Here is a 25,071-nt window from a genome sequence, read left to right as displayed (position 1 = left end):
GGGAAGCCCCTTGCGCTCGCTACAAGTTCTATTCTCCCTCTATGAGGGTTGTGGACCCCCACGAGGGAGAATAGCCCCTGTCAGTAGGGATCCTCCTGACTGTCAGTATACTGACCGCCGGGATCCTGACTGTTGGGCCGTCACCTGGCACCCGTGGTGACCTGCTAGATTTGTCCCTTTGACTGTGTGTGTAAACTGTAGGGAGCTGGCCTGCATGTCGCCAGCATGCAGAAGCAATTCCACCTGTACTGTAGATTAACACAAATCCGTTAGCCGCTGACAGAAAACATTTGCTGCTAACATTAGGGCAGATGTATAAAGCCTGGTAATACAACAGGAAGGTGATAATGACCAGCCAATCAGCCGTGTTTAATAAATGACAGCGAAGAGTTGATTGGCTGGCGCTTTATCACCTTACACTTTATCATTTTACCAGGCTAAATATATATCTGCCCCACTGTCCTCTGGCCCTTATTCTAGTTGATTTGGACGATTACTTATTTCGGCCAGGAACCGAGTGTTCTTAGCCCCGCCTACCGTATGGATCGCTCACACTGTCCGAACGCGGAAAGACCCCGAGCGAACGGACCGCGAGTGGATGTTTCATGTGAACACCTCCCCCATCTGTGGGACCCTCCCCCATCCTCCGATGGTCGCCGACCATCGAATGATGGACCTAGTGGTCAGACAGCACCGAGTGCTCCAGAACACTCGGACATGTTTCCGTGTGAAAGCAGGGATATGGGCGGGCAGCTGGCATCCGGCTATGTCAGCTGTCCGCCCCCCCCCCCACACACACACACATGCGTCACGGCCGCATTACCATACGTACACCCAGCGTTTTCATGGGAACGCCCATAAAACGCAGGGCGCACGCATATGGTAATGAGCCCAAACAGCCCTTCACGCCCCTCTCCACCCCCTGCTCGGATGGTTCCGTACGATCATTTTCTGCGCTGAACTTACGCCGTATTCGGACGTGCGAGGCGTTTGCACATGCGCAGAAATGCCTCTGCACATGCGCAAACACCAACCATCGTCCGTCCGACCGCACACGCAGCCGTCCGACTCAATCAGAATAAGGGCCTCTGACCCCAAACAATCCGTTCTTCATCCATGCAGACTGGCTACAGAACAGGATGCAATCAGAATCCTGACGGAGCCCGGAGGTAGTACTGGCCTTGGGGTTAGGCTGCGGACAGGGTGGGGTAGGGGTAGATTTGGGCAGTCTGACGCAAATCGGGTAAAAATGGCTCAAATCAGATGTGTTTTAATTGCCGCTCCGACCCGATGCACAGGCCCATGCGCATCGGGATGTAGTCTGAGGTCGGACATGCTGCACGTGCAATCTCTGACTCAGACTTCTGGTGGTGGGGAACCGGATCACATGCGTTACATCACATGCAGAAGGACCCCACGTGATTCTGCCGACCGGGAAGGTCCCGGGCTGCTCGCGGGAGATCGGATGGCCATATACTCCTGCGTTACATCGGAGTAATGTATGGCCAACTTAAGCATGAGGATCTGAGCCGTGTGTGATGCTCGCCTGCAAGTACAACTTGTAAGGCTGCACAACTCCCAGTATATAGCACAGCCAGCAGCTTTACCACTGCCTGCAGTGCTGTGCTAACATGGCCCCTCTGTTTTTTCCTCTCTGGTGGCAATGCTCCCACTACACCCATTTACAGTACTACGCACAGCGGCAGCAATGCCCTCTGGTACGAATGCATATGTAGACATGGTCATACCTTGGAAGAAGATTGAACGCCTTTCTTCTGAAAGATCAAAAGTTTGCCATGTTCTTCCCAGGAGTCTTTGCTGCAGGTCTCGCCCCTCTGTGTGCCTGCTGACGCTTCGGATGTCTTGGTGCCGGAGAGGCGGGCGTTGGCTGCTGTCTCCTGCAGCTCTTTCAGTTTGCGAGCGGTTTCCTCCTCCTCTGAATCATCACTGTTTCCTGCAGACTTCAAGCCCGAATCTTGGACCTTAGACTTCTTACTGCTGGGCTCCGCTTTGCGTTCTTCATCCCGGTGGCTTCTCTTCTGGCTTGTGCCGAAAAAGTCTATAATGTTTTTCTTTGGTCCTTCAGGAAGAGAGCGCTTCTTGTGCACCTGTGCCGCGGCCTTTCCGGATGGAGCGTTGTTTTTGGGGCTCTCTTTACTGAACTCCACCGTGTAAGGGTGCAGAGCGTTCACCATATAGAGCGTGTGATCTTCGGTCATCAGAGCGCTCTCTCCCTGCTTTAACGTGTCCCCTCCGACAGAGGTGGGGTTCACACCCAGCTAAGAGCAAAGACATGTCTGTCTGATTAATTACTTCAGAAGCCCATTCCCCCCCCCCCCCCTCCCGCCGAAAACTTATTTAATTTCGGATACTCTATGTAAGCCAGACACATTGGGGTACATTTACGAAGACGGGAATTCTTTTGAGAATGGGATGTTGCCCCTAGTAACCAGATTCTATTCTCTTCTACAAGTTGCTAAATAAATAAGAAGCAGAATCTGATTGATTTCTATTTGCAACATCCCATCTTAGTACATTTACCCCATTGCAATGTAAATTGCACAGTTTATACGGGATGCAGTCAAAATCCCGACGATCAAAATCCCGACATATAGAATGTACAGGTGAAACAGTCAACATGACTTTGTGTCGTCAGGTCGCAAGGTCCACATGGGCTTTTTCGCTGTTTTTTTGAGCCGACAGGCGGTATTTCATACTCTACCATCCACTAGGGCGTGGTGGGAGAATAAAATAGTGTGCCAAGCGCAGCGAGGCACCGTGCCCGAAGCATTGCAAGCGATGCGTGCGATGCGAGGGGCTGCGGTTCACTGCAAACTGTGTCCATGTCGACATTCGGGTAAAAAAAATAAAATAAATAAAAATCAGTGAAAAAACCCATGTCGACCTCGCGTCCTGTCGACACAAAGTCATGTTGACTGTTTCACCTGTCTGCATTCTATATGTCGAGATTTTGTCCTTGTCGGGATTTTAAATGTCGGGATTTTGACCTTGTCGGGATTTTAAATGTCAGGATTTTGTCCTTGTCTGGATTTTATGCCGAATCCGTTTACACAGCCCAGACTTAGACCAAGAACCTGACAATATTACATCATGCTGCAGTTTCCTCTTCCACTGTGATGTATATACTACACATAGGGGCAGATGTATTAAGCTTTAACAAGAGATAAATGAAAGGGTGATAAGGAGAGATAAACGTCAGCCAATCACCTGCTAACTGCCATGTTACAGGCTGTGTTTGAAAAAAGTCTGTAAGAAGCTGATTGGCTGGACGTTTATCTCTCCTTATCACACTTGAATTTATCTCTTGTTAAGGTTTAATACATCTGCCCCATAAGAGCCCTACAGTTATAACAATTCGGAAGAATACAAGTGTGTGTGCATTGTTGTAACAAGGGATGTGTGTTGAGTTCCCCTACCCTGGGTACAATGCACCAGAATTGTTACTAGAGATGGCCATTGACCATCGTTGATTCAAACTCACCGATGGTTTAGGGCCGATGTCGAATACTTTTACCATCGATGGGGGAGAACCAGATGCTTTCCCTACATCGATGGCACAGCAAAAACGATAGCTCTCTCCCCCCCCCCCCCTAATGTGCTGGGACACGGAGCATTGCTCCACCCCCCCCCCCCGGCACATACGAAGCCCTGCCCACGTGTTTTGATTGGCCCACAGGCCAATCACTCAAACATAATAGATGACCATCGATGTAAAACAATGGATGGTCATCCATTGCATAGTTTTACACTATCGATGGCCAGTTGCACTTTTGACATCGATGGCAAAGGAACCGATGGCCATCCGTAGTGGTTACCTCAAAGGCAGCCTGGGAAAACTCTTTGACGAAGGTAGTTCAATAACTAAAAGTAACTAAAAGTAAGGAGACCTCTCATGTGTGTAATGTTCTCTATTTAATTTCCCACAGGCCAATGCAGCTAGACCAATGCGGCCTCTAACCCCATTAGACTGCACCTCGTATCAGTCATACTTTCTCCACATGAGATGTAAGATAGTGGAGCTGGCGGAAACACATTGAGGTGTGTAGTGTGATCAGATTTCTGCATCTAGAGGGCACAACAGCCCTTTTGAAATTGACCATTTGTAGTGGCGTACGGTGATAACGCTATGTCACGCAAAGAGGTTTGGTGCCTTGGATAACAGTAGGACAGATGTCCAAGACGAGCAGCCATCTGGCCAGCTAAGCATGTCCCCCAAACCATGACATGACGTTACCACCATGCACCTCGAAAAGCCAACAATTCATTTTAGTGGTTGATCACACTACGCACCTTCTAAAAAAGTCCCTGGAAGGTATTTCCGGGTAAAATATGGGTACTTGTTTCCTAGCGCGGCGCCCATCGGGTCCCATCGCATACCTTAACTTAAGGTATGCGATGGGACCCGACTTCGGTGTTTTTTTTAGGTTTCCCGACAAATGTAAAATCGGGTCCATCACATGCCATTATAATGGCATGCGATGCGACCGACCCGATTTTACATTGTAAGCATTGTATGTAATGTTAAATTCCTATGTAAAATCGGGTCCATTGTATGCCATTATAATGGCATACAATGCGACCAATGCGATGTACCTGATTTTACATAGGAACCAATGTCAAATGGCCCACCATACCCAATTTTTGATTGTATACCCACCCTGATGGGTAATTCCTATGTCAAATGCCCCCCCATTGTTAACGCCACCCCACGATGAACGCAAACCCGAAGCGTGGCGAGCGGCGGCGGTACGCTTCCTCCAACCTTTTCATACCCCCACTATCCACGTCGGCATAGAGTTGATTTTATATAGTGTGGTGAGCGCAGCGAGCCCCGCGAGGGGACGCGTAATACGTCTGAAGTAATGCGCGGGGCTCGCCTTGCTGCGCTCACACTATATAAAATCAACTCTGCGCCGATGTGGATAGTGGGGGTATGACGCGTACCGCCGCCGCTCGCCACGCTTCGGGTTCACGTTGATCATGGTGTGGCGTTAACAATGGGGGGCATACAATGAAAAATGGGGTCTGAGGGGCATTTAACATTGGGGCCAATGTAAAATCGGGTCTCAGGGACCATTTAACATTGGTTCCAACGTAAAAAAAAAATTGCAACCCGATTGCATACAATTAATCGGTGGCGCCGTGCTAGGAAACAAATACCAAAATATGCGCTATAGCTTGTATTTGTGAACCCTGCGACCATGTACAGAAGGTCGGGCATGGCCAAACTATGGCCCTCCAGCTGTTGGGAAACTACAAGTCCCATCATGCCTTGCCACAGTTTTTGGAGGGCTGTGTAGGTGTTCTCCAAGATCTGAAAGCGGATTTTGTGAGGAGACCTGAAACCAATGCACGGTTAGGGTTCTCTAGAGCCTACATGCCATCCCAACATTGGTGGATCGGTGGTACTAACTGCTCATATGAAATCAAACACTTCCGAGGCTTCCAGAGACAGGGATCTGAATTGCAGACATAACATTTCCCATACCTGTGTGACGCGCACAGCTCTCCTCTCAAAATCTGCCACAATCTCCACTGTTAAATAAAAGGGCATTCCATTTTATTCCAAGTAAAACAAGAAGTATTTTACGTAGTGTTCATTCTAGCACCATTCACCTGTCACGGCCAGTGCAGTTCACATTTCCATCTCAGTGCTGAGATACAGACCAGACTGTGCTAGAATCAGAAAAGCAGACGACCACACCCCGGGCAGGAAATTGGCACTGTACGGGTTGTAACAGATGCAGAGTTCTAGAACGAACACTATAAACTAACAATACAAATGATTCAGGTGACAGAAAAAAATTTTTTTTTAATAAATAAAAATCACACTGGGAAAATCCCATAACTAATGCTTTATTTTCACCAACGTTAAAAGTGAACAACATTATAAGATCAGTCAAATAAATATATACACTTTACCAGGGCCTAGTAATGAATATATAAAGCCACTGTACGTTGGTCCTAATTCACTAACAATCGGTCGCCGGCCTATTCACTCCAGGGACCCAGGGCCGGGGTGGGGGCGCCCCGGTGCCGCTGCCGGGGCGGGGGGGGGGGAGAGAAGGTTGGTACCTGTGTAAAAAAAACTAGGCAGCTCTAGGTATTTGCCTAGGGCGCCGGCACCTGGAGGGCGAAATGGAGAAAATAACTAGCGCTTCCCGCGCCGCCGCGCGCATAGCGACAGTTATTTTCTATTCACTGTAGGGACCCCGCCGGGCGCGACAAGCTTATACACAATAACAGCGCCGCAGGCTCCCCCGGCGGCACGGACACCCCTGCACGCACCAGCACTCAGCAGGGACGCCGGGGACGGAAGTTTTTTTTACACAGGTACCACAGTGCTGGGGGTGAGGGGCGAATTGCCGCCCTCCAGGTGCCGGCGCCCTAGGCAAATGCCTAGAGCTGCCTAGTGGTGGCGCCGGCCCTGCAGGGACCAATGTTTTGGCTCTGCGCATGAGTGTATGATAATAGACGCATGTTCAGGGCCACTCTGTGGATACATTTGGAGACTTGCAGAGGCATTTACACAGGGGGTGGGTGGGCCTTATGCCACAAATATAGGTCAGTCATTACTGTCTTTTATTTGTAAACAGGGGAAAAGTCATGATGATTTTTGCCCGTATGCTTCTGTGCGAATGGATGTTTATACTTGGGTGGGTTTGACGTTAACACTCATAACAGTACTACCATAGAATGCAAAGCCCATCAAGTGTTGTACTTCAGATTAGAGGCACATTCAAATTTGAGTTCAAACCCTTCACTAAAGTAGGCCTAGCCAACCGGTGGCTCTCCAGATGTTGTCAAACTACAAATCCCATCATGCCTCGCCACAGTTTTGCTATAAGGGAGTGTTAAAACGGTGGCAAGGCATGCTGGGATTTGTAGTTTCACAACATCTGGAGAGCCACAGGTTGGCCTGTCCTGCACTAAAGGCACCACTTCGCAAACATAACATTGCAGGGGGAATTCAATTAGCCATGTGACCTACCGTGAAGCACCCGGAGAAACTGAAATATAGATACATGCTGGAGCTTTGCAATTACCATGTGCTGTAAGCTGATGGAAAGCTATGAGGGGCCCTTAAATCGGGTTTCTGATCGCAGCCTCTAGAGGTAAGAACAAAAACCTGTGTTAGGTGCCCCCTCGTGACTTACTGCAGGCAGTAATTGAATAGCTCGGGGCACTTAATTCACACCATGAGCATTATCGCCAACACCTAGTGTTCATTATAGCCCCCTGCAGCTTCAAAACCCAAGCAGTTCCTCTTCCCTACCTGGTATGTCGCTTATAGCACAATGTGGTATGTATATCAGTGCTGAGAAAAGGATGAGACGGTGTTAGAAGCACCAGCAGAGAAGATACCCCAGGCAGAGAAGAGAACTGCACGGGTATTGGAAGATGCAGGGTGCTAGAATGAACACCATATACTTGCTGTTTCCTCTTTTGCGAATGCAATCAAACAGGCTGTGAGTGCAGGAGACTTACCTTGCTCTTTGGAACATTTTCTATCCACTATACAGGTCTTGGGCCCTCTTCCCAGGATGACCGCAACACCATCTAGGAGTTCGATAGGACCATGCTTGCCATCAGCACTTTTCATGCAGCACTTCATCTCAGGGCAGTCCTGAAACAGATACTGTTATTTATTTTTTACCCTTATGTCGATACAGTCAACTTAAACACTAAAATGTACTGCCATGCTCCGGGCACACTAGTGCATGAAATACCGCCTGTCGGCACATGTCTGCTCAAAAAAAAAAAACAGGGAAAAAAACCCATGTCGACCTAAAGTCTGGTCAACCTTACTGCATGTCAACCTATTTGGTGGTGACCCAATGACCGTATACCCTCCAGCAGTATATGCCAGGATAGATGCATATGCCAGGCTAGCCCTCCTCCAGCAGCACATACCAGGGTAGATACATATGCCAGGGCTAGCCCTCCTCCAACACACATACCAAGGAAGATGCATATGCCAGGGCTAGCCCTCCTCCAGCAGCACATACCAGGGTAGATACATATGCCAGGGCTAGCCCTCCTCCAGCAGCACATACCAGGGTAGATACATATGCCAGGGCTAGCCCTCCTCCAGCAGCACATGCCAGGGTAGATACATATGCCAGGGCTAGCCCTCCTCCAACACACATACCAAGGAAGATGCATATGCCAGGGCTAGCCCTCCTCCAACACACATACCAAGGAAGATGCATATGCCAGGCTAGCCCTCCTCCAGCAGCACATACCAGGGTAGATACATATGCCAGGGCTAGCCCTCCTCCAACACACATACCAAGGAAGATGCATATGCCAGGCTAGCCCTCCTCCAGCAGCACATACCAGGGTAGATACATATGCCAGGGCTAGCCCTCCTCCAACACACATACCAAGGAAGATGCATATGCCAGGCTAGCCCTCCTCCAGCAGCACATACCAGGGTAGATACATATGCCAGGGCTAGCCCTCCTTCAACACACATACCAAGGAAGATGCATATGCCAGGGCTAGCCCTCCTCCAGCAGCACATACCAAGGAAGATGCATTTGCCAGTTCTAGCCCTCCTCCAGCAGACCTGTGTATCCGCACTTACTGTACTTGGGTTGCAGATGACAGGCAAGCAGGTAAGCTGGTCCGTCTAGTAGTAGTTGTTGTTGAAGCAAGCTGGTTACTTAATACTTACAACAAGTCCGGAAACAGTGCATGGACTACAACTCCCAGCATGCATCTCGGTCAGCGTGGTTACGTAACACGCAGTGTGTCCGACACTCCCCAAACGTTTCCCCGCCCCCTGACCAGTAAGCGGCAAGCGCTCCTGCACGTAAGCGGCTGGATGGATCTCTCTCCATTCTCTGACCTCTACAGTCGTGACGTCGGGCGTACCTTGGTGCTGCTGCTGCGGGAGAAGGGTGCCCCTGCCCCACTGCCCACCATGCTGGTGTAGAGATGGGCAAAACGGCTCTTTTTGCGGACCCGACTCGACCCGGGTCGGTCACTGAAAAGATCTAGATCCTTTGGGCGGCTCTGCGGATCAGTTTGTGTAAAAAAGACAGTTATTTATGGTTTGAGTTAGTGTACCATACCTCCCAACATGACCCTTTCCAGGAGGGACACAATGCTCTGTTTCTGGACTTCCCTCTTCATGTTTGATTGTTATTACCTGTGTGGAAACACCTTTCTTGCCCATTTACCTGTTTAGAACAGGTAATAGCAATCATTCGTTAAGAGGGAAGTCCAGAAACAGAGCAAAGTCGTAGGTCAGAGATGGGGAACCTTTGGCCCTCCAGCTGTTGTTGGACTACACATCCCAGCATGCCCTGCTACAATTTGCTATTTGGCCATGATAACACTGTTGCAGGGAATGCTGGGATGTGTAGTCCAACAACAGCTGGGGCCAAAGGTTCTCTAACCCTGACCTAGGTGGTGCACTTAACATAGATTGTTCTCCACAGTATTAGCCCGTAGAATCTATGGTTTTACACACAGGGGAAATTGACTAATAATTGAATAGCCCTGCGTGGTAAACACAGTAGATAATTGAATATTGAATACGTCGGGTTTGCCCCCTTATATATCTCAGGGTCCCTACCGGTCTCTGTACTACTACTACAATTAGCCTGTAGCCCCTCCCCTTGAATATCTCCCCAATAGGCCCTCAGCATTTCAGGCATACATGCCGCCGGATACGGCAGTAGGGGGAGGTGGGGTCTGACATTCTGTGGCTCACTGTACAAATCAGGCCTCCCTCTTGAAGACCCCTTTTCATTGCCAGTTTCGGGAGGGAGGAGGGGGTCCCTATGATATAAAAATAAAAGTGTCTACTCACCCATTAAATACAACCATTTCCCTCATGCCTACCTATATACTTGTACAATGACAAATACAGGGAATAATCCTTTGTGAGGTGGTGTCCTGGGGTATTGATTATATTGGGGCAGTTTATCAATTTTGAGGGCGCAGGGACAGGGCTCCGAAAGGAGCCCGTCCCTGCGAAGCCCTAACCTGGAAGCCGGGGGGTCAGACCCCCGCTGACCCCTCTCATCCGAGCCGGGCAGTGCGATGTGTAGGCATAGACTACAATGGGCTATCGCCATCTCAGAATGGCGGTAGCCCAGGGGTGCGAAGCCGGGCTGCCCGATGTTGATACGTCGGGCAGCTTCGCATCCCCCATAGAAACCTATGGGGATGCGGCCGGCGGCGCTGAAAGGGGGATCGCAGCAGGGATCGGAGATTCCTGCTGCGGTTCCCCGATGATACATTTAGGGGATACTTAATGTTTGCTGCTAAACCCCGAAAACGTGTGTTTTCAGGGATTTAGCCGCAAATATGGTTTGATAAATGTGCCACTAAGGGGTTTAAGATTTTAAAGCTCGGTGAAGTGATAGTGTCTGCTTTTTTTTTTCACTGGCCAATCAGATCCTTCCTGTGAAGTTAAAGGCTTGGTTTGAAACATGACAGGTAGGAGCTGATTGGCGTCAATACTGTTCAAGTTGCTGTGAATTCTTGAAAGGGTAATTTAATAATAATGAAGCATAATTTGTTCAACAATCATTTATTTTATTCAAAATAAACTGTAAAAATATGTAAAACTTTTTTTTTCAGAACATACTCGACTGAGTAACATTTACAGAACTTTCTTGTTCTAAGTAAGGTGCAAGTTGTTGTCAACATGAGGAAGGTCGACAGGTCATAAGGTCGACATGGGGATTTTCACTGTTTTTTGAGCCGACATGTGCCGACAGGCGGTATTTCATGCCCTACCTTCCACTAGGGCATGGAGTGAGATTATAATAGTGTGGCGAGCGAAGTGAGACACTGTGCCCAAAGCATTGCGAGCGATGCGAGGGTCCGATTCTCACTTCCAACTGTGTCCATGTCAACTGTGTTGACATTCGGGTCAAAAAACAGCGAAAACCCCATGTCGACCTTATGACCTTCCTCATGTCATCCTAACGTCCATGTCTACCTTTTCCCATGTCAACCTTTTCCCATGTCGACCTTTCTGCATGTCGACCTAGTGACTGTCTGACCAACGCTTGTCTGACGAACAATCCAGTTCCCAGGACCTGGGTAGAAGTCCCGTATAAAGGGACACGGCGTGTCCCATTTACACTGCCGCTGACAGGGGTCTGACCCGCTGAAGACCCGGGGTTTTGCAGCTGTGTAAAAGGGGTATTAATTTGCTCGTTGCCAAGGGAGACTAAATTTGCTCATTGCCAAGCCCCCCCTCCCCCCCCAAATGAAAGTTAAAAGAAGGCCCCCTCCCCCTCCAAATTAAAGTTAAATGTACTACACAGCCCAGCAAACACAGATCTAGTAAAAAAAAAAAACACATGTGCACTGCCTAATTTATGTCTGTGTGTCTGTGTGTTCATACTTCTACTACACGCCTTTCTGTGATACTACTGGTGAACTCAGGTGAAGCAATCTTGAAATGCCTGCCAGTGCCAATGCCTCTGCTCTGCTTAGTCTGCTGTTGATGTGTAGTCACCAGACCTCCCTCAGGGCTTCCAGATTCAGAAGAATCTAGATCTGCACGTGACACAGCAACAGCAGCAGCAGCACAAGCAGCCAATTAGAAGAAAATATCTCAGCTGCCAAAGGGGGCAGTGCTGAGCTCAAGCAATGCAATGTGCATTGTATTGTATGTAATGCTAAGCGAAACCGATCCGGATCACCATTTTGGGATCGGCGGCTCGTTCGTTCTTTTGATGGATCCGTTCAAAAGAACCGGATCGTTCGCGAACGACACATCTCTATGCTGGTGTACATGGTGCTTCCCGCCCTAGAAACTCTCTTTGTCGGGGCACTACTTAAATTATATTAATATCTATTAAGATACTTTAATAATGCTTAATAAAATAGACAATAACGACATATATAACAGACATAAGCATATGTCACCGTGGTGTAATAGTTCCCACCCAGATGTTGTATAGAGATCCATATGAAATTAGCTTTAATAAGCTGATTAGACCGTGATATCAGGCGAAAGATATTTGTAGTAAATCAGGATAATCATGTAAATTGTGGATTTCTGATCATCTTTAAATGAGGACCCTTTATTAGAGTATCTGGAACGTTAAGTAATCACTATAGAGTGACGTATTTTATAAGTCACAGCCAGTAGTAGGCATACACAATTACAGACTAATTATTTATTAGGTTATTGATTTAATTTGACCTATTACCAGTTATTTATATAGCGCACACATATTCCGCAGCTCTTTACAGAGAATACTTGAACACTCACATCAGTCCCTGCCCCAGTGGAGCTTACAATCTATGTTCCCTACCACATGTACACGCACACAGACATTCTAGGGTTAATTTTGTTGGGAGCCAATGAACCTACCAGTTTTATTTTGATGTGATAGCTATATGTATTGTAGCCATTTTGAGCGATAGAGTTAGGACCTGCAGAAAAGTGGGGTCCCGTGAAGGGGGCTGCAGGCTTAAATGCATTGATCAATTCATGAACCAAATCTCCACTATTTATTATCAGTTAATTTTGTGTGTGCAGAGCCTCTACAATGTCTATATATATATATATATATATATATATATATATATATATCTCAAGAAGGTGTGGGGGGGATTGGGGTGCGCTACCTAATATAGAAACTGTACCTCCCAATATAACACAATAAAATCAAAAATACATTTCTGAAATTCGTATCCTTGTATTTGAAGATGTTTACAATGATTAGGCCCAGTCCATTTTAGGATAAATAGTCCTTTTATTAATGATGAGAAAAAACCTGACGCGTTTCGTCTAAGACTTCATCAGGGGTAAGAACCAATAGGCAAATTAATTTTGTGTAGCTGGTCCTAGTGGAAATTTCTGCTGATCACAGCTGATTCAATAAATAAACATCACAAAGTAATTTTCGATATATTCCGATTATAGGGAAATTTCTGGACAGAATTGAAAAATAGGCTTCCGTGATAGTTTCTATGGATCCTTGCTAGGAAGAATATCAGGGCGCTGTGACCTCCTCGCTCTGCATTCAGAATAGGAATAGGTTCATGTAGAGTCAATAGAGTCCATGTTGGAAATATTTAGCCATCAGTAACCAATCACATGACCTGGAGGAAGAGGATTGGATCAGCTGACAGCTTGAATACATACAAACCGCAGCTTTGAGGTGATGCAGGCCATAATCAAAAAACACTGACTGACCGCCATCAGCAGAGGCGTAACTATAAATTTTGCTCCCCCCTGCCAAAAAATTTACTGCGCCCCCCCCCCCCCCACATGGCATTTTGGTAAGGCATATATATATATATATAGTCATTCAACTTGGTCACAGGCACTCGCAGCATTCATCATTTGTAATCCCAAGGGAAATAAAGAAACCCACTCAGGTGAGTTATGGCATAAATATATATATATATATATATATATATATATATATATATATATAGTCACAATGTACAGATGGAGCACCTCTCAGCCAGCGCTGGGACTCACCAGAACGCCCCTGCTAGCGAGCCGGCGCTCCGTCTGACTGGGACGCGCGAGCATCCCACACGCACGCGCGTCCCTATTTCCAGGCGACTTGTACCCTGCCCATATCCGCTTCAGGGAGACGTGCAGGTTTAGGGGGGAGCGGAAAGGTGGGATCAGGCGGCATGGAGCACCGTGGTAAGGGAACGCACGCGCATCTTGTGTGCGCACTTTCCCTTCTGGCGGCTGGCAAATCTACCGCCAGCCCCTGCAAGAATGATGGGCACTCCATATGCGTATATATACAGACAGATGGAGTGCCCGTCATTCTTGCAGGGGCTGGCGGTAGATTCGCCAGCCCCCGGAAGATGCGCCTACGTCCCCTTACTACGGTCCTCCATGCTGCCTGATCCCACCTATACAGTCTGTGTGTGTGTGTGTAGGTGTTGCACTTGTTAATTCTTCTGGTCCTGACGAAGGGCGAATGCCCGAAACGGCGTAGACCGTTTAGAAGAACAATAAACTTCACCATTTGATTCACCAAGTCCCGGAGTGACGCCTGCGTTTGTGGAGGTTATATATATATATATACACATATACTTTTTTTAATAGTACTGGTGTAAAAAAAACAGTGTACTGCGCATGCAGCCAACTTGGTCCCGGCGCCTGTACAATGTAAGTTACAGGCACCGGGACCAGCGCATGCGCAGTACCTATATAGGTACTGCGCATGCTCATCTGCCGTTTTTGCACAGCAGCCGCAACAAAGGCGTCCAGAAGGGAGGGAACACCTCCCAATGAGACTGCCTTTGTGACTGGCAGGTCGGACTTCCAATTGAAAGTCACTGCCAGTTACAGTGAAGCCAGTGCAGTCTCACAGACTGCATCTGGCTTCACTACAGTGGTGGATTTTACCTTGAAATAATAGTACCACCCTCCCTCCAGACCCTGTGCCCTGGGTGTCAGCACCGCTCAACCGACATTAGTTATGGTTGTGAATTGTGCTTACACCTTTTACTCCTAGTGTACTTCATCGTAGTTGGTAGTGATGTATAGATGGACGCACCATGAGATGCTATGATATACAATTGTACAAATGTACAGTAATTAATTGTGAACTTCTGGGCAAACATGTGATGTGTACTGGTAAATTCAGTCGTTTGGATTTCTTAATCTAAAGCATGAGCATACCACTTATAAACATGATAACGGGTGAAATTTAATAGGGTGAGAGATTCAGAAAGTGAGAGATTTGGTAAGACATCTCTAGTTTTTTTTTTTAAAGCGGCAATCATTTGCTCTGCAAAGCCAGTTAGATTTTGCTGTGTAAATGATTGCCGCTTTAAGAAAATTGGGGATGTCTTACCAAATCTCTCACTTTCTAAATCTCTCATCCTATTAAATTTCCTCCAATATATCATTGAAAGTTTTGTTTTTTTATTTTATATAGGTTTTTTTATTTAGGCATTGGTCATGCTGAACACCGATAGTAAAACTACACCAGGTGGCGCCAGAGCGTTAAAATTCAAACGAATTCTGGTGCTAGTATGTCTACAGACAAATGGTGACGGCGAAGCTCGGTGTTGTCACTGTAGTTTGACATATATACCCCGTCATGCATCCATATGGTGAGTAGAAGTGCAGACAGATGTAAAGAATATGTGAAAATGTATAGACATATTAGAAATGCAAAACCCAAAGAGATTCTTCCTTTTTCGAGCTGGATTATAAAGAAGACAATTTATACCCCTTTCTAAAATAATCCCCGGGATTTCACTCCCAGGTTTGATCCCAGGATTTTAGTGACCCGGGTCGATTGCAGGTGATTAGGATCCGAGACCGAAATCCCGGGAAGACCCTTTCAGACATACACTAGTCCCGGGTTGATGCGCGTTCATGTGAAAAAAACCGGATAAGTCTGAAAGGGGTGTTACCGTAGTATCTCATTGGATGCTGTCATATCTGAGGCCAAGCTAGTATAGTCAATGACTTAGATTGTGAGGCAGATGTTCTCAGAATTATGGCAGTGTGTATCTGTTAGTTATTCCATCAGCAAATACGAATGTCAAAAAATCCCTTTTGATTTAATTGCACCATCAAAGTAATCCAAAAGTTCTCCTTTATTCCATGTAGGGATGTCTGTTGACCATTGATGAACCAAATCATTGTTGGTCACTTAACAATGGTGAATACTTTTGACAATGATGGGGAGAGCAAGATTGTTTGTTACCATTGATGACACACGACCAACAAATATTTTTGTTTTGAAAAATTTCCTGGACACTGAGTCGAGATCCACGCCCAACACTGTGAAGCCCCGCCTCTGGGCTCTCATTGGCCCACAGACTACTGAAATGCAACGCAGGGGTGACCATTGGTGGGTGAAACTATTGAGGGTTCCCTTTGCAAAAGGTCTCACACCATTGAGGTTACCAATCAATAGTAGCATCGATGGTGACCATCTCTGGGTAACACGCCAATGGATATCCCTAATTACATGGCTATTCAGGGATTCCTTAACACATAGTAAAATAAGATAAATCCTATATAATAAAAGCCTATTGCTGCACCTCATCTCTAGGGGGGGGAATTCAAGTGTTGTGCGGTGATGGTGCCCGATAGAGTAAAAGTTTGTCAGGAATATCACATCACTAATGCTTAAGAACACCAAGGGGCGATTAAACTGAATTGCCACCTGTTTGGAGTGATGTATTACAGCACAACCGCCACACGATTTTTTTCTTTCATTCTAAAATACTGGATACACACTGGGCAATAAAATAAGCGATATCTCTCCTTTTAACCTTTGTAAGCGATATTGCACAGTATATCGCCCACCCACAGATGGATTATGTATGCTTCTGCGGCTCGTTAAAAACCTGCTCCTGAGTGCATCATTAATGAGGGCCGTGCTGAAGAAAACACAATTATGTGTGTACGCACCTTTATAGGCACCACATGAGAGGCATGTAGCTGGATCCTCAGAAACCACTATCTGATTGGCTGCTCCTATAAAGCAGGTGAACTTTGCTGCCATACAGAACTAATGGGATAGGCTGTCTGTGTGTAGTTTGTATGTTCTCTGCATTTCTATGCCATTTCATGTGGATTTTTCTATCAATAATGCTAAGCATTACACCATCGTTGCTGCCCAAATAATTGCTTTCTGTCACAAAGTAACCCTAGTGTATGTCTGTGTGTGTGCGTGTGCGTGTGTGTACATGTGGCAGGGACTTTGCAATGCAAATTCCTCTTGGGCACAGACTAATGTGAGTAGTCAAATATTCTTGGCAATGCCTTGCATACTATATACCCTATACATCTTATATATTGCTTTTTATAAATAAAGCACAGATATTAATCTATATATAAACGACTAACTACTCCTCACCTCTATGATGTGAAGTACCCCCAGTGACCAGACAGATTGGAGGTAGGAGCAGATAGGGACTGGGGGTGGTGTAGAGAGTTTGTGGGCTAAAAACTGTCACAGCTCAAAGTGAAAGTAAAAACTGCCACAGCTCAAAGTGAAAGTACATTGCAAAAGCCGTCATTTTGACTGGCTTTTAACTAGTTTAAAATAATAAGGGACTTAGATCTAAGGTATAATGAATAGGATATTCAGAATTCACTGTATAAAGGGCACACATTATTTGTTAAAAGCAATAGGGCGGCACAATTTTTGAAAACATATTATCCACCAGGCTGGGATGCCAGTTAGGATCATTGTTCCGGGTACTTAGGGTCCCTGCCTAGAGAAGCACAGTTTACCATAAACCGCATACATCTCAGGGATATAATCACTGAGTATCAGAATTTGCTTTGTAGGCATCCAAACCGCTGGGTAATAAATAATTACATCGTGGAGGGCAAAATTGACAGCAATTAATGACAATGGGCCTGATTCAGAGGTGATCGCTAATTAGAACACTTGCAAATAGAGCGATTAGCGAATGACTGTGCACGAGTACCGTACGCATTGCACATGCGAGGGTGAATAGTGTACGGTTTGTAAACGCAAAGCGGCTGGATGTTGACTCACAGGAAGCCAGGACGTTTTCTGGGAGTGTCGCAGGCGTGTCCAGACGTTTTTAAGGGAGGGTCTGTGTTGATCACCTGTCTCAGTCGCTGATTAGTGGAAGGGCCACAGCTACTCACACTGGCACAGGCTGCACAAACCTTTCCATGGTTTGGGATTTGCGAGTCGATGCCGGTTAGCGATCCATACACAATTCACTTTCAGATTTGTGGGTTTTCTGTCTGTCTGGGTGGCAGTCATCTGCAGCTTTGCAGATTAACGGTCAGATCTGAATCAGGCCCAATGTGCAGCTGTTCTGACACAGCAAGTAAAAATGCCTCTTGATAAATTGAAGTGTATGGTATACTATTTTCCTCCATTCCCCTTGTCCCATCATGACCAATGGTGAAGCTACCAGAGGTGCAGGGGGTGCAGCTGCTATGGGGACAGAGCTGAGAGGGGCCACCTTCCCTGTCACAGTTACATGTGTTATATACAGGGGTGTAACTACCATAGGTGCAGGGAGTGCAGCTGCTATGGGCCCAGAGCTGAGAGGGGCCACCTTCCCTGTCACAGTTACATAAGTTATATACAGGGGTGTAGCTACCATAGGTGCAGGGAGTGCAGCTGCTATGGGGCCCAGAGCTGAGAGGGGCCACCTTCCCTGTCACAGTTACATGTGTTATATACAGGGTGTAACTACCATGGGTGCCGGGAGTGCAGCTGCTATGGGGCCCAGAGCTGAGAGGGGCCACCTTCCCTGACACAGTTACATGTGTTATATACAGGGTGTAACTACCATAGGTGCAGGGAGTGCAGCTGCTATGAGGCCCAGAGCTGAGAGAGGCCACCTTCCCTGTCACAGTTACATGTGTTATATACAGGGTGTAGCTACCATCGGTGCAGGGAGTGCAGCTGCTATGGGGCCCAGAGCTGAGAGGGGCCACCTTCCCTGTCACAGTTACATGTGTTATATACAGGGGTGTAGCTACCATAGGTGCAGGGGGTGCAGCTGCTATGGGGCCCAGAGCTGAGAGGGGCCACCTTCCCTGTCACAGTTACATGTGTTATATACAGGGGTGTAGCTACCATAGGTGTAGGGAGTGCAGCTGCTATGGGGCCCAGAGCTGAGAGGGGCCACCTTCCCTGTCACAGTTACATGTGTTATATACAGGGGTGTAGCTACCATAGGTGCAGGGGGTGCAGCTGCTATGGGCCCAGAGCTGAGAGGGGCCACCTTCCCTGTCACAGTTACATGTGTTATATACAGGGGTGTAGCTACCATAGGTGCAGGGAGTGCAGCTGCTATGGGGCCCAGAGCTGAGAGGGGCCACCTTCCCTGACACAGTTACATGTGTTATATACAGGGTGTAACTACCATAGGTGCAGGGGTGCAGCTGCTATGGGGCCCAGAGCTGAGAGGGGCCACCTTCCCTGACACAGTTACATGTGTTATATACAGGGTGTAACTACCATAGGTGCAGAAGTGTAGTTGCTATGGGGCCCAGAGCTGAGAGGGGCCACCTTCCCTGTCACAGTTACATGTGTTATATACAGGGGTTAGGGTTACCACCCGTCCGGGATTACTCCGGACAGTCCGGTAATTGACACCGGCGTCCGGAGTCCGGAAGGGTGGCTGTCCCGGACTATACTTAGTCCGGGAATCAATTGATGCCCGCCCGCCCGGCTGGCACGGCCGATTACAGCGGGCAGCCATCATGCATCTGATACGTAACCCGAACCACGTAAGGAAGCCAGGGGAGCAGAGATTGATGTTGAGTGACACAGTCACTCCGCCGCGGCGCTTGCAGGGAGGAGGAGGGAGGCGGGACACACAGACTTGTGAGTGTCACTGTGATGTGTCCGTCTCCTCCTCCCCGGCTCCTCTTGCAGTGGCCGCAGCACGTGACACACGCCGACGGGACGGGGACAGTGACACAGTGCGGCTGCCTGGACAGTACATGACGTGACGGACGGCGCTGGCCCGGCGGTGAGTTGTGGTGCCGCGGCCCACGCAGCAGACAGGCATTTATACTGGGCAGAGTGCAGGAAGGCAGTGATACTGAGCAGGGGACAGGCCGTGAGACTGGGCACACACTGCATTACACTGAGGGGGCACTGCAATGGGGGCAAAGCACCGGGCAGGCAAGGGAGCAGCTGTCTCTGGGAGTTAGAGTGAGAGGCTCCTGCTGCAGTAATCCTGGGCCGAGGACTCCGGGACTGTCGCATGTGGGATCCTGACTTCTGCACCCGGGAACAGGACTGACTGCAGCTGACAATGGCAGCCCAGGGGTGCGCACCCTGACACCCGGGCTGTGCTGGCGTAGAGGGAGGCTACCTGTGGATCACCTGCTGCTGCTGCCACCTCCGTGCCCACTGGGAGGATCTAGGTGTTAGGGGAAGACTGAGAGCGGATCCTGCGGGAATGAGGCTTCTGAAGGGCTGCTTCCTGGCACTGCTTCTCCTCCTGTGTCTGCCAGGTGAGTGCCACTGCCACCACTACCACGGGCAAGCTGCTGTGCCCTGTACTTCTGTTACTGCTATGCCCAGTTCTGACTGTACCTGGTTACATACTGGTGGTGCCAGTTAGTCAGGACTATGTGTTACTGTGGCCTGCTCTTCACTGCTCTGGCTGTAATGTGTACACCAGGGGCACTGCCCACTACTCTATCCTGTGCGATTAGGGCATTTGCCCACTGTGGCTGCAACAGGTCTGCCCAGTATCATGCCCAGTGTGTGTGCACAGCAAGCCTGCCCAGTAATGTGCCCGGTGTGTCTGCAGCAGGGCTGCCCAGTAATGTGCCCGGTGTGTCTGCAGCAGGGCTGCCCAGTAATGTGCACGGTTTGTCTGCAGCAGGGCTGCCCAGTAATGTGTCCGGTGTGTTTGCAGCAGGTCTCCTCTCTGTGCCAGTGTGTCTGTTGCAGGGTTTGCCCACTAATGGGCCATCGTGTCTGCAACAAGTCTCCTCACTGATGTGCCCAATGTGTTTGTGCGTGTATGTAGGGCTGCCCAGTAATGTGCAGTTGGTGTGCTGCAGAGCTGCTCAGCGTGTGTTGTTCTCCTCTTCAATATTGTGCCCAGCATAACTGTAGGTAGCTACTTATACTGTGTCCAGTGGTCTGTAGTTGGTTAATCATACTGTGCCCAGTGGGTCTTCAGGTACAGTACAGGTACAGGTCATTGGGCCATTAGGCCTGATCCTCTCTACGTTTTCTCAATACAGGTTGAGAATCCCTGGATACTGTTGCTATTATTATTCCAGGTGCTGTGGTTTTTCTTTTTCCTGGTGGTACCAACCTGGGTTTGCTGCTTTAAATCTAAAGCCTATCTCACCGGAATTGCGCCGGCTCCTGTAACTTGCCGGCCATTACATTTAGGACCTTATTCTGGTTGACTCGCAAGGCGGCATATTCGCAGCCTTGCGGGTCCACCAGACACCGTCCTACGAATGCCGGGGCGGCCGCCCGACATTCGCTCGCTGTGCTTGTTTGCCCGGCCAGGGGGAAACTTTACAAAATATTTGAGTCCTGGCATAACGAGTAATGGGCATAATGTATAATGGGCATTACGGTGTGTGGCATAGCATGTAATGGCCATTATGGCATGTGGTATACTATGTAATGGGTGTGTGGTGTGTCGGCATTATGTTGAAAGTCATGGCATAACGTGTAATGGCCATTGCGGTGTATGTCTTAACATGTAATGGGCATCACGGTGTGTGGCATAACTTGTAATGGGCATTACTGTGTGATGTAACATGTAACTGGCATTATGGTGTGCAAAATCAAAACTGAAATTGAAGCAAAGGTTAAAAAAAAAAAAACATAAGGTGGGTCGAGGGGCGGGACTGGGGGCGGGTAAGTGGGTGGGCTGTGGGTGTGTCAAGGGGCGGACCACTGTCCGGGAATCTCTCAACACAAAGGTGGTAACCCTAACAGGGGTGTAACTACCATAGGTGCAGGGGTTCAGCTGCTATGGGCCCAGAGCTGAGAGGAGCCACCTTCCCTGTCACAGATACATATGTTATATACAGGGGTGTAGCTACCATAGGTGCAGGGGGTGCAGCTGCTATGGGGACAGAGCTGAGAGAGGCCACCTTCCCTGTCACAGGTACATGTGTTATATACAGGGTGTAGCTACCATAGGTGCAGGGAGTGCAGCTGCTATGGGGCCCAGAGCTGAGAGGGGCCACCTTCCCTGTCACAGCTACATGTGTTATATACAGGGTGTAACTACCATGGGTGCAGGGGGTGCAGCTGCTATGGGGCCCAGAGCTGAGAGGGGCTACCTTCCCTGTCACAGTTACATGCGTTATATACAGGGGTGTAGCTACCATAGGTGCAGGAAGTGCAGCTGCTATGGGGACAGAGCTGAGAGGGGCCACCTTCCCTGTCACAGATACATGTGATATATACGGTGGTGTAGCTAGCATAGGTGCAGGGAGTGCAGCTGCTATGGGGACAGAGCTGAGAGAGGCCACCTTCCCTGTCACAGTTACATGTGTTATATACAGGGTGTAGCTACCATAGGTGCAGGGAGTGCAGCTGCTATGGGGCCCAGAGCTGAGAGGGGCCACCATCCCTGTCACAGTTACATGTGTTATATACAGGGGTGTAGCTACCATAGGTGCAGGGAGTGCAGTTGCTATGGGCCCAGAGCTGAGAGGGGCCACCTTCCCTGTCACAGTTACATGTGTTATATACAGGGTGTAGCTACCATAGGTGCAGGGGGTGCAGCTGCTATGGGGCCCAGAGCTGAGAGGGGCCACCTTCCCTGTCACAGTTACATGTGTTATATATGACCCTAAATAACTAGTGATCTAATTGGCTGCAGGGGAGGTGCAAGGCACCGGAGCGCCCCAGACGAGGGGGGGTGGGGCGCCCTGGTGCCTACGGGGGGAGGGGGGGGTACCTGCGGCACTGTGTGATCTGGTGGCGGGGTCCCTGCAGTGATGCGCACTGTCCGGCAACCAGGCGGCGGCACGGGAAGTGCTGATGGGTTTGAAAACTCGCCGCACGCTGATTGGCTGAATCTCAGCCAATCAGCATGCGGAATGTTTTCAAACCCAGTAGCGCTTCCCACACCGCCGCCTGGCTGCCGGATAGCGCGCATCACTGGGACCTTCCTCGGCGCAGAGCTCCTGCAGCTAAGCCTCCTCCCAGACATCCCCCCTGTCAGTAGTGAGGGCTGCGGCCTAGAGGATACATCTAATAACATAGGGGCTAAGATCAAGGTTGTCGACTTTTGTAATCTCCTCTCCGGGAGAAGCCCGGAGAGGAGACTCTCATCAGGAGTTCGGGGGCGGGGCCTAAGCGCGCCGTCATTAAGCCCCGCCCGCGTGAGGGAAACTGACCCGTTTTGCAGATTTCCTCGGAGGGGACGGGGCTAAAATGACGCGATTATGCCACTTTAGCCCTGCCCCCTCTGTGGAGATTGGCGGATCTGGTTATTTAAATGTCGAGGTGAAGGGGGGAAGCTGCGTCCGGGGGGGGGGGGGGGGGAGTCATAAACAGCCAGCCAATCAGCCTCTGCCTTTTCAAACACAGGCCCTTATTCTGCTTGGTGCGGCCGGAGCCGCATATGCGGCTCCGACCGTGCAGGCGAATCCCCGCCTTCCATACGGATCGCCACGGCCGTCCGTACGCGGACATGTGGCGGTCCGCATGAAAATGGCGAGGGATACGCCTCCACCATCTTGGAGCAGCCCCCTGCATTCGATGGTCGCCGACCATCGAAGGCAGGGCCGCACGCTCCACCAGCTCCCGCAACCATAGACCTCACGGACACTTGTCCGTGTGAAAGCATGTATGGGGGCGGGCAGCTGACATCCGGCGATGTCAGATGCCCGCCCCCAACACATGCGTCACAGCCTCATTACCATGCGTACGCCCCGCGTTTGCATGGGAACGCCCATGAAACGCGGGGCGTATGCATAGGGAAATGAGGCTAAGTAGCCCCTCACGCCCCTATCCACCCCCTTTGCGGCGGTAAAAAAAATTGTGCGGCGATTTCGCCTGCACATGCGCAGAGTGCCCTCTGCACATGCGCAGAGCGAAAACATCGGCGGAACGGCCGCAAGCGGCCGTTACCGCTTAGATCGGAATAAGGGCCACAGTCTGTGACATGTCAGGCAGGAGCTGATTGGCTGGATGTTAATCTCCATTTTATTACTTTTGAAGCTTAGTGCATCTGGCCCGAGGAAAGTACACATTGAGGTCACGTGGGCTAACTTAGCGTGGCCGATTCTATGCGCAGTTTGTCCAGGAACAACTATGATTCCAGGGGCGCTGCATGTAACGGCGCAGTTATGTGTACACTCAGGGTAACGCATGCACTGCAACAGAGAATCACGTCGATGGGCCAAGCCTGTAGTTAGTGTCCACTTCTCAGAATCAGGCCCTTTATGTACTGTATACGTATATATCACCCCTTGCACAGTGCTGCACATCATACTTTATTTTCTCTCTGGATGCTGTTTTCTCTAAACCTCCTTTGACCCCATTCGGTCATGTGAACTTGAATGTGCTGAGGTTGCTGTGTGTGGATTATTAAATCCTTTGTATAAGAGGGAGCCGTGCCAGCACTGAAACACTACACGCTGACTACAGCCCCCTGGTGTAATGCATAGAGCCGGGCCATAACGGCTTTCTGAGCTGGGGCCTTCCATTCATTTTCTATTAGCAGAAGTCCATCATCGGCCGCTGCGCTGTGGAAGCTGAGAGACCGAACATGCTGGAGTACAGGAGTGTAGTATACAGTACCCCATACTTGCCTACCCTCCCAGAATGGCCGGGAGTAGGGATGGCCATCGACCATCGTTGATTCTAAATCATCGATGGTTCATGGCCGATGTTGAATACTTTTGCCATCGATGGGGGAGAACCAGATGGTTTCCCTCCATCGATGGAACAGCAAAACTATGTTTTGCTTTTTTTATAATTTTTTTCAAAGTGCCGGTACATGGAGCATAGCTCCGCCAATGACTCCCACGAAGTCCCGCCCCCGTGTTTTGATTGGCCCACAGGCCAATCAATCAAACACAATGGATGACCATCGATATGTAAAAATAGCGATGGTCATCCATTGCATAGTTTAGCACTATCAATGGCCAGTTGCAGAATTGCCATCGATGGCCATCCCTAGCCGGGAGTCTACCGGAAAATCGGGTCCCCCTCCGCCCCCCCCCCCCCCCCCCGGGAAGGCGAGCAAGGCTCCCACATTCCCCCCAGAGCCCCCGCTCCCCCCCCTCCGAAGCTGGGGAAAGAAGCGTAAATCGCGGGTCCGAATGACCCGCAGCATTTTAGCCCCACCCCTGCTCGCGGACCCGTGAATCGCGGCGTTTGTGTGGATTGGGGGCGGGGCTTCTCCCGGAGAGAGACATTGAAGTTGGCAAGTATGCAGTACCCCTTATTTGGTTGGGCAGATGGCAGTTTTGGAATGCGGGGGTATTGCTGCCTCTGTGCACACCCACAATGACCACCTATGTCGGTATGCCTGATTCAGCGTACGCCATTTTTATTGTACCGCGCATGAATGCTGAAAACGGCAAACCCAGTTGCACCGACTGCTTATTACAGTGCAATT

At 49.2% G+C, this 25,071-nt stretch overlaps 1 protein-coding gene across 2 annotated transcripts in view; it reads right to left on the bottom strand.

The window, feature by feature from the left end:
* The window catches only part of PNKP (polynucleotide kinase 3'-phosphatase), a 29,394-nt gene extending 20,634 nt beyond the window's left edge, over positions 1 to 8,760 (bottom strand). The window contains exons 1-4 of one of the 2 annotated variants that reach the window (XM_083162275.1): positions 8,702 to 8,760; positions 7,510 to 7,648; positions 5,510 to 5,556; positions 1,749 to 2,279 (exon numbers count right to left, since the gene is read on the bottom strand). In XM_083162275.1, the coding sequence (XP_083018401.1) occupies positions 1,749 to 2,279; positions 5,510 to 5,556; positions 7,510 to 7,648; positions 8,702 to 8,746 (762 nt within the window). In that variant the 5' untranslated portion in view covers positions 8,747 to 8,760. Of the gene's footprint in view, positions 1 to 1,748; positions 2,280 to 5,509; positions 5,557 to 7,509; positions 7,649 to 8,611 lie in introns of both variants that reach the window. The other variant, XM_083162276.1, reaches the window with a different exon arrangement.
* Between the last annotated feature and the right edge of the window lie 16,311 nt (positions 8,761 to 25,071).

This window comes from Crinia signifera, chromosome 19, assembly GCF_055691185.1.
Source record: "Crinia signifera chromosome 19, ASM5569118v1, whole genome shotgun sequence".
Lineage (NCBI taxonomy): Eukaryota > Metazoa > Chordata > Amphibia > Anura > Myobatrachidae > Crinia > Crinia signifera.
This window is presented reverse-complemented; position numbering and strand designations above follow the sequence as displayed.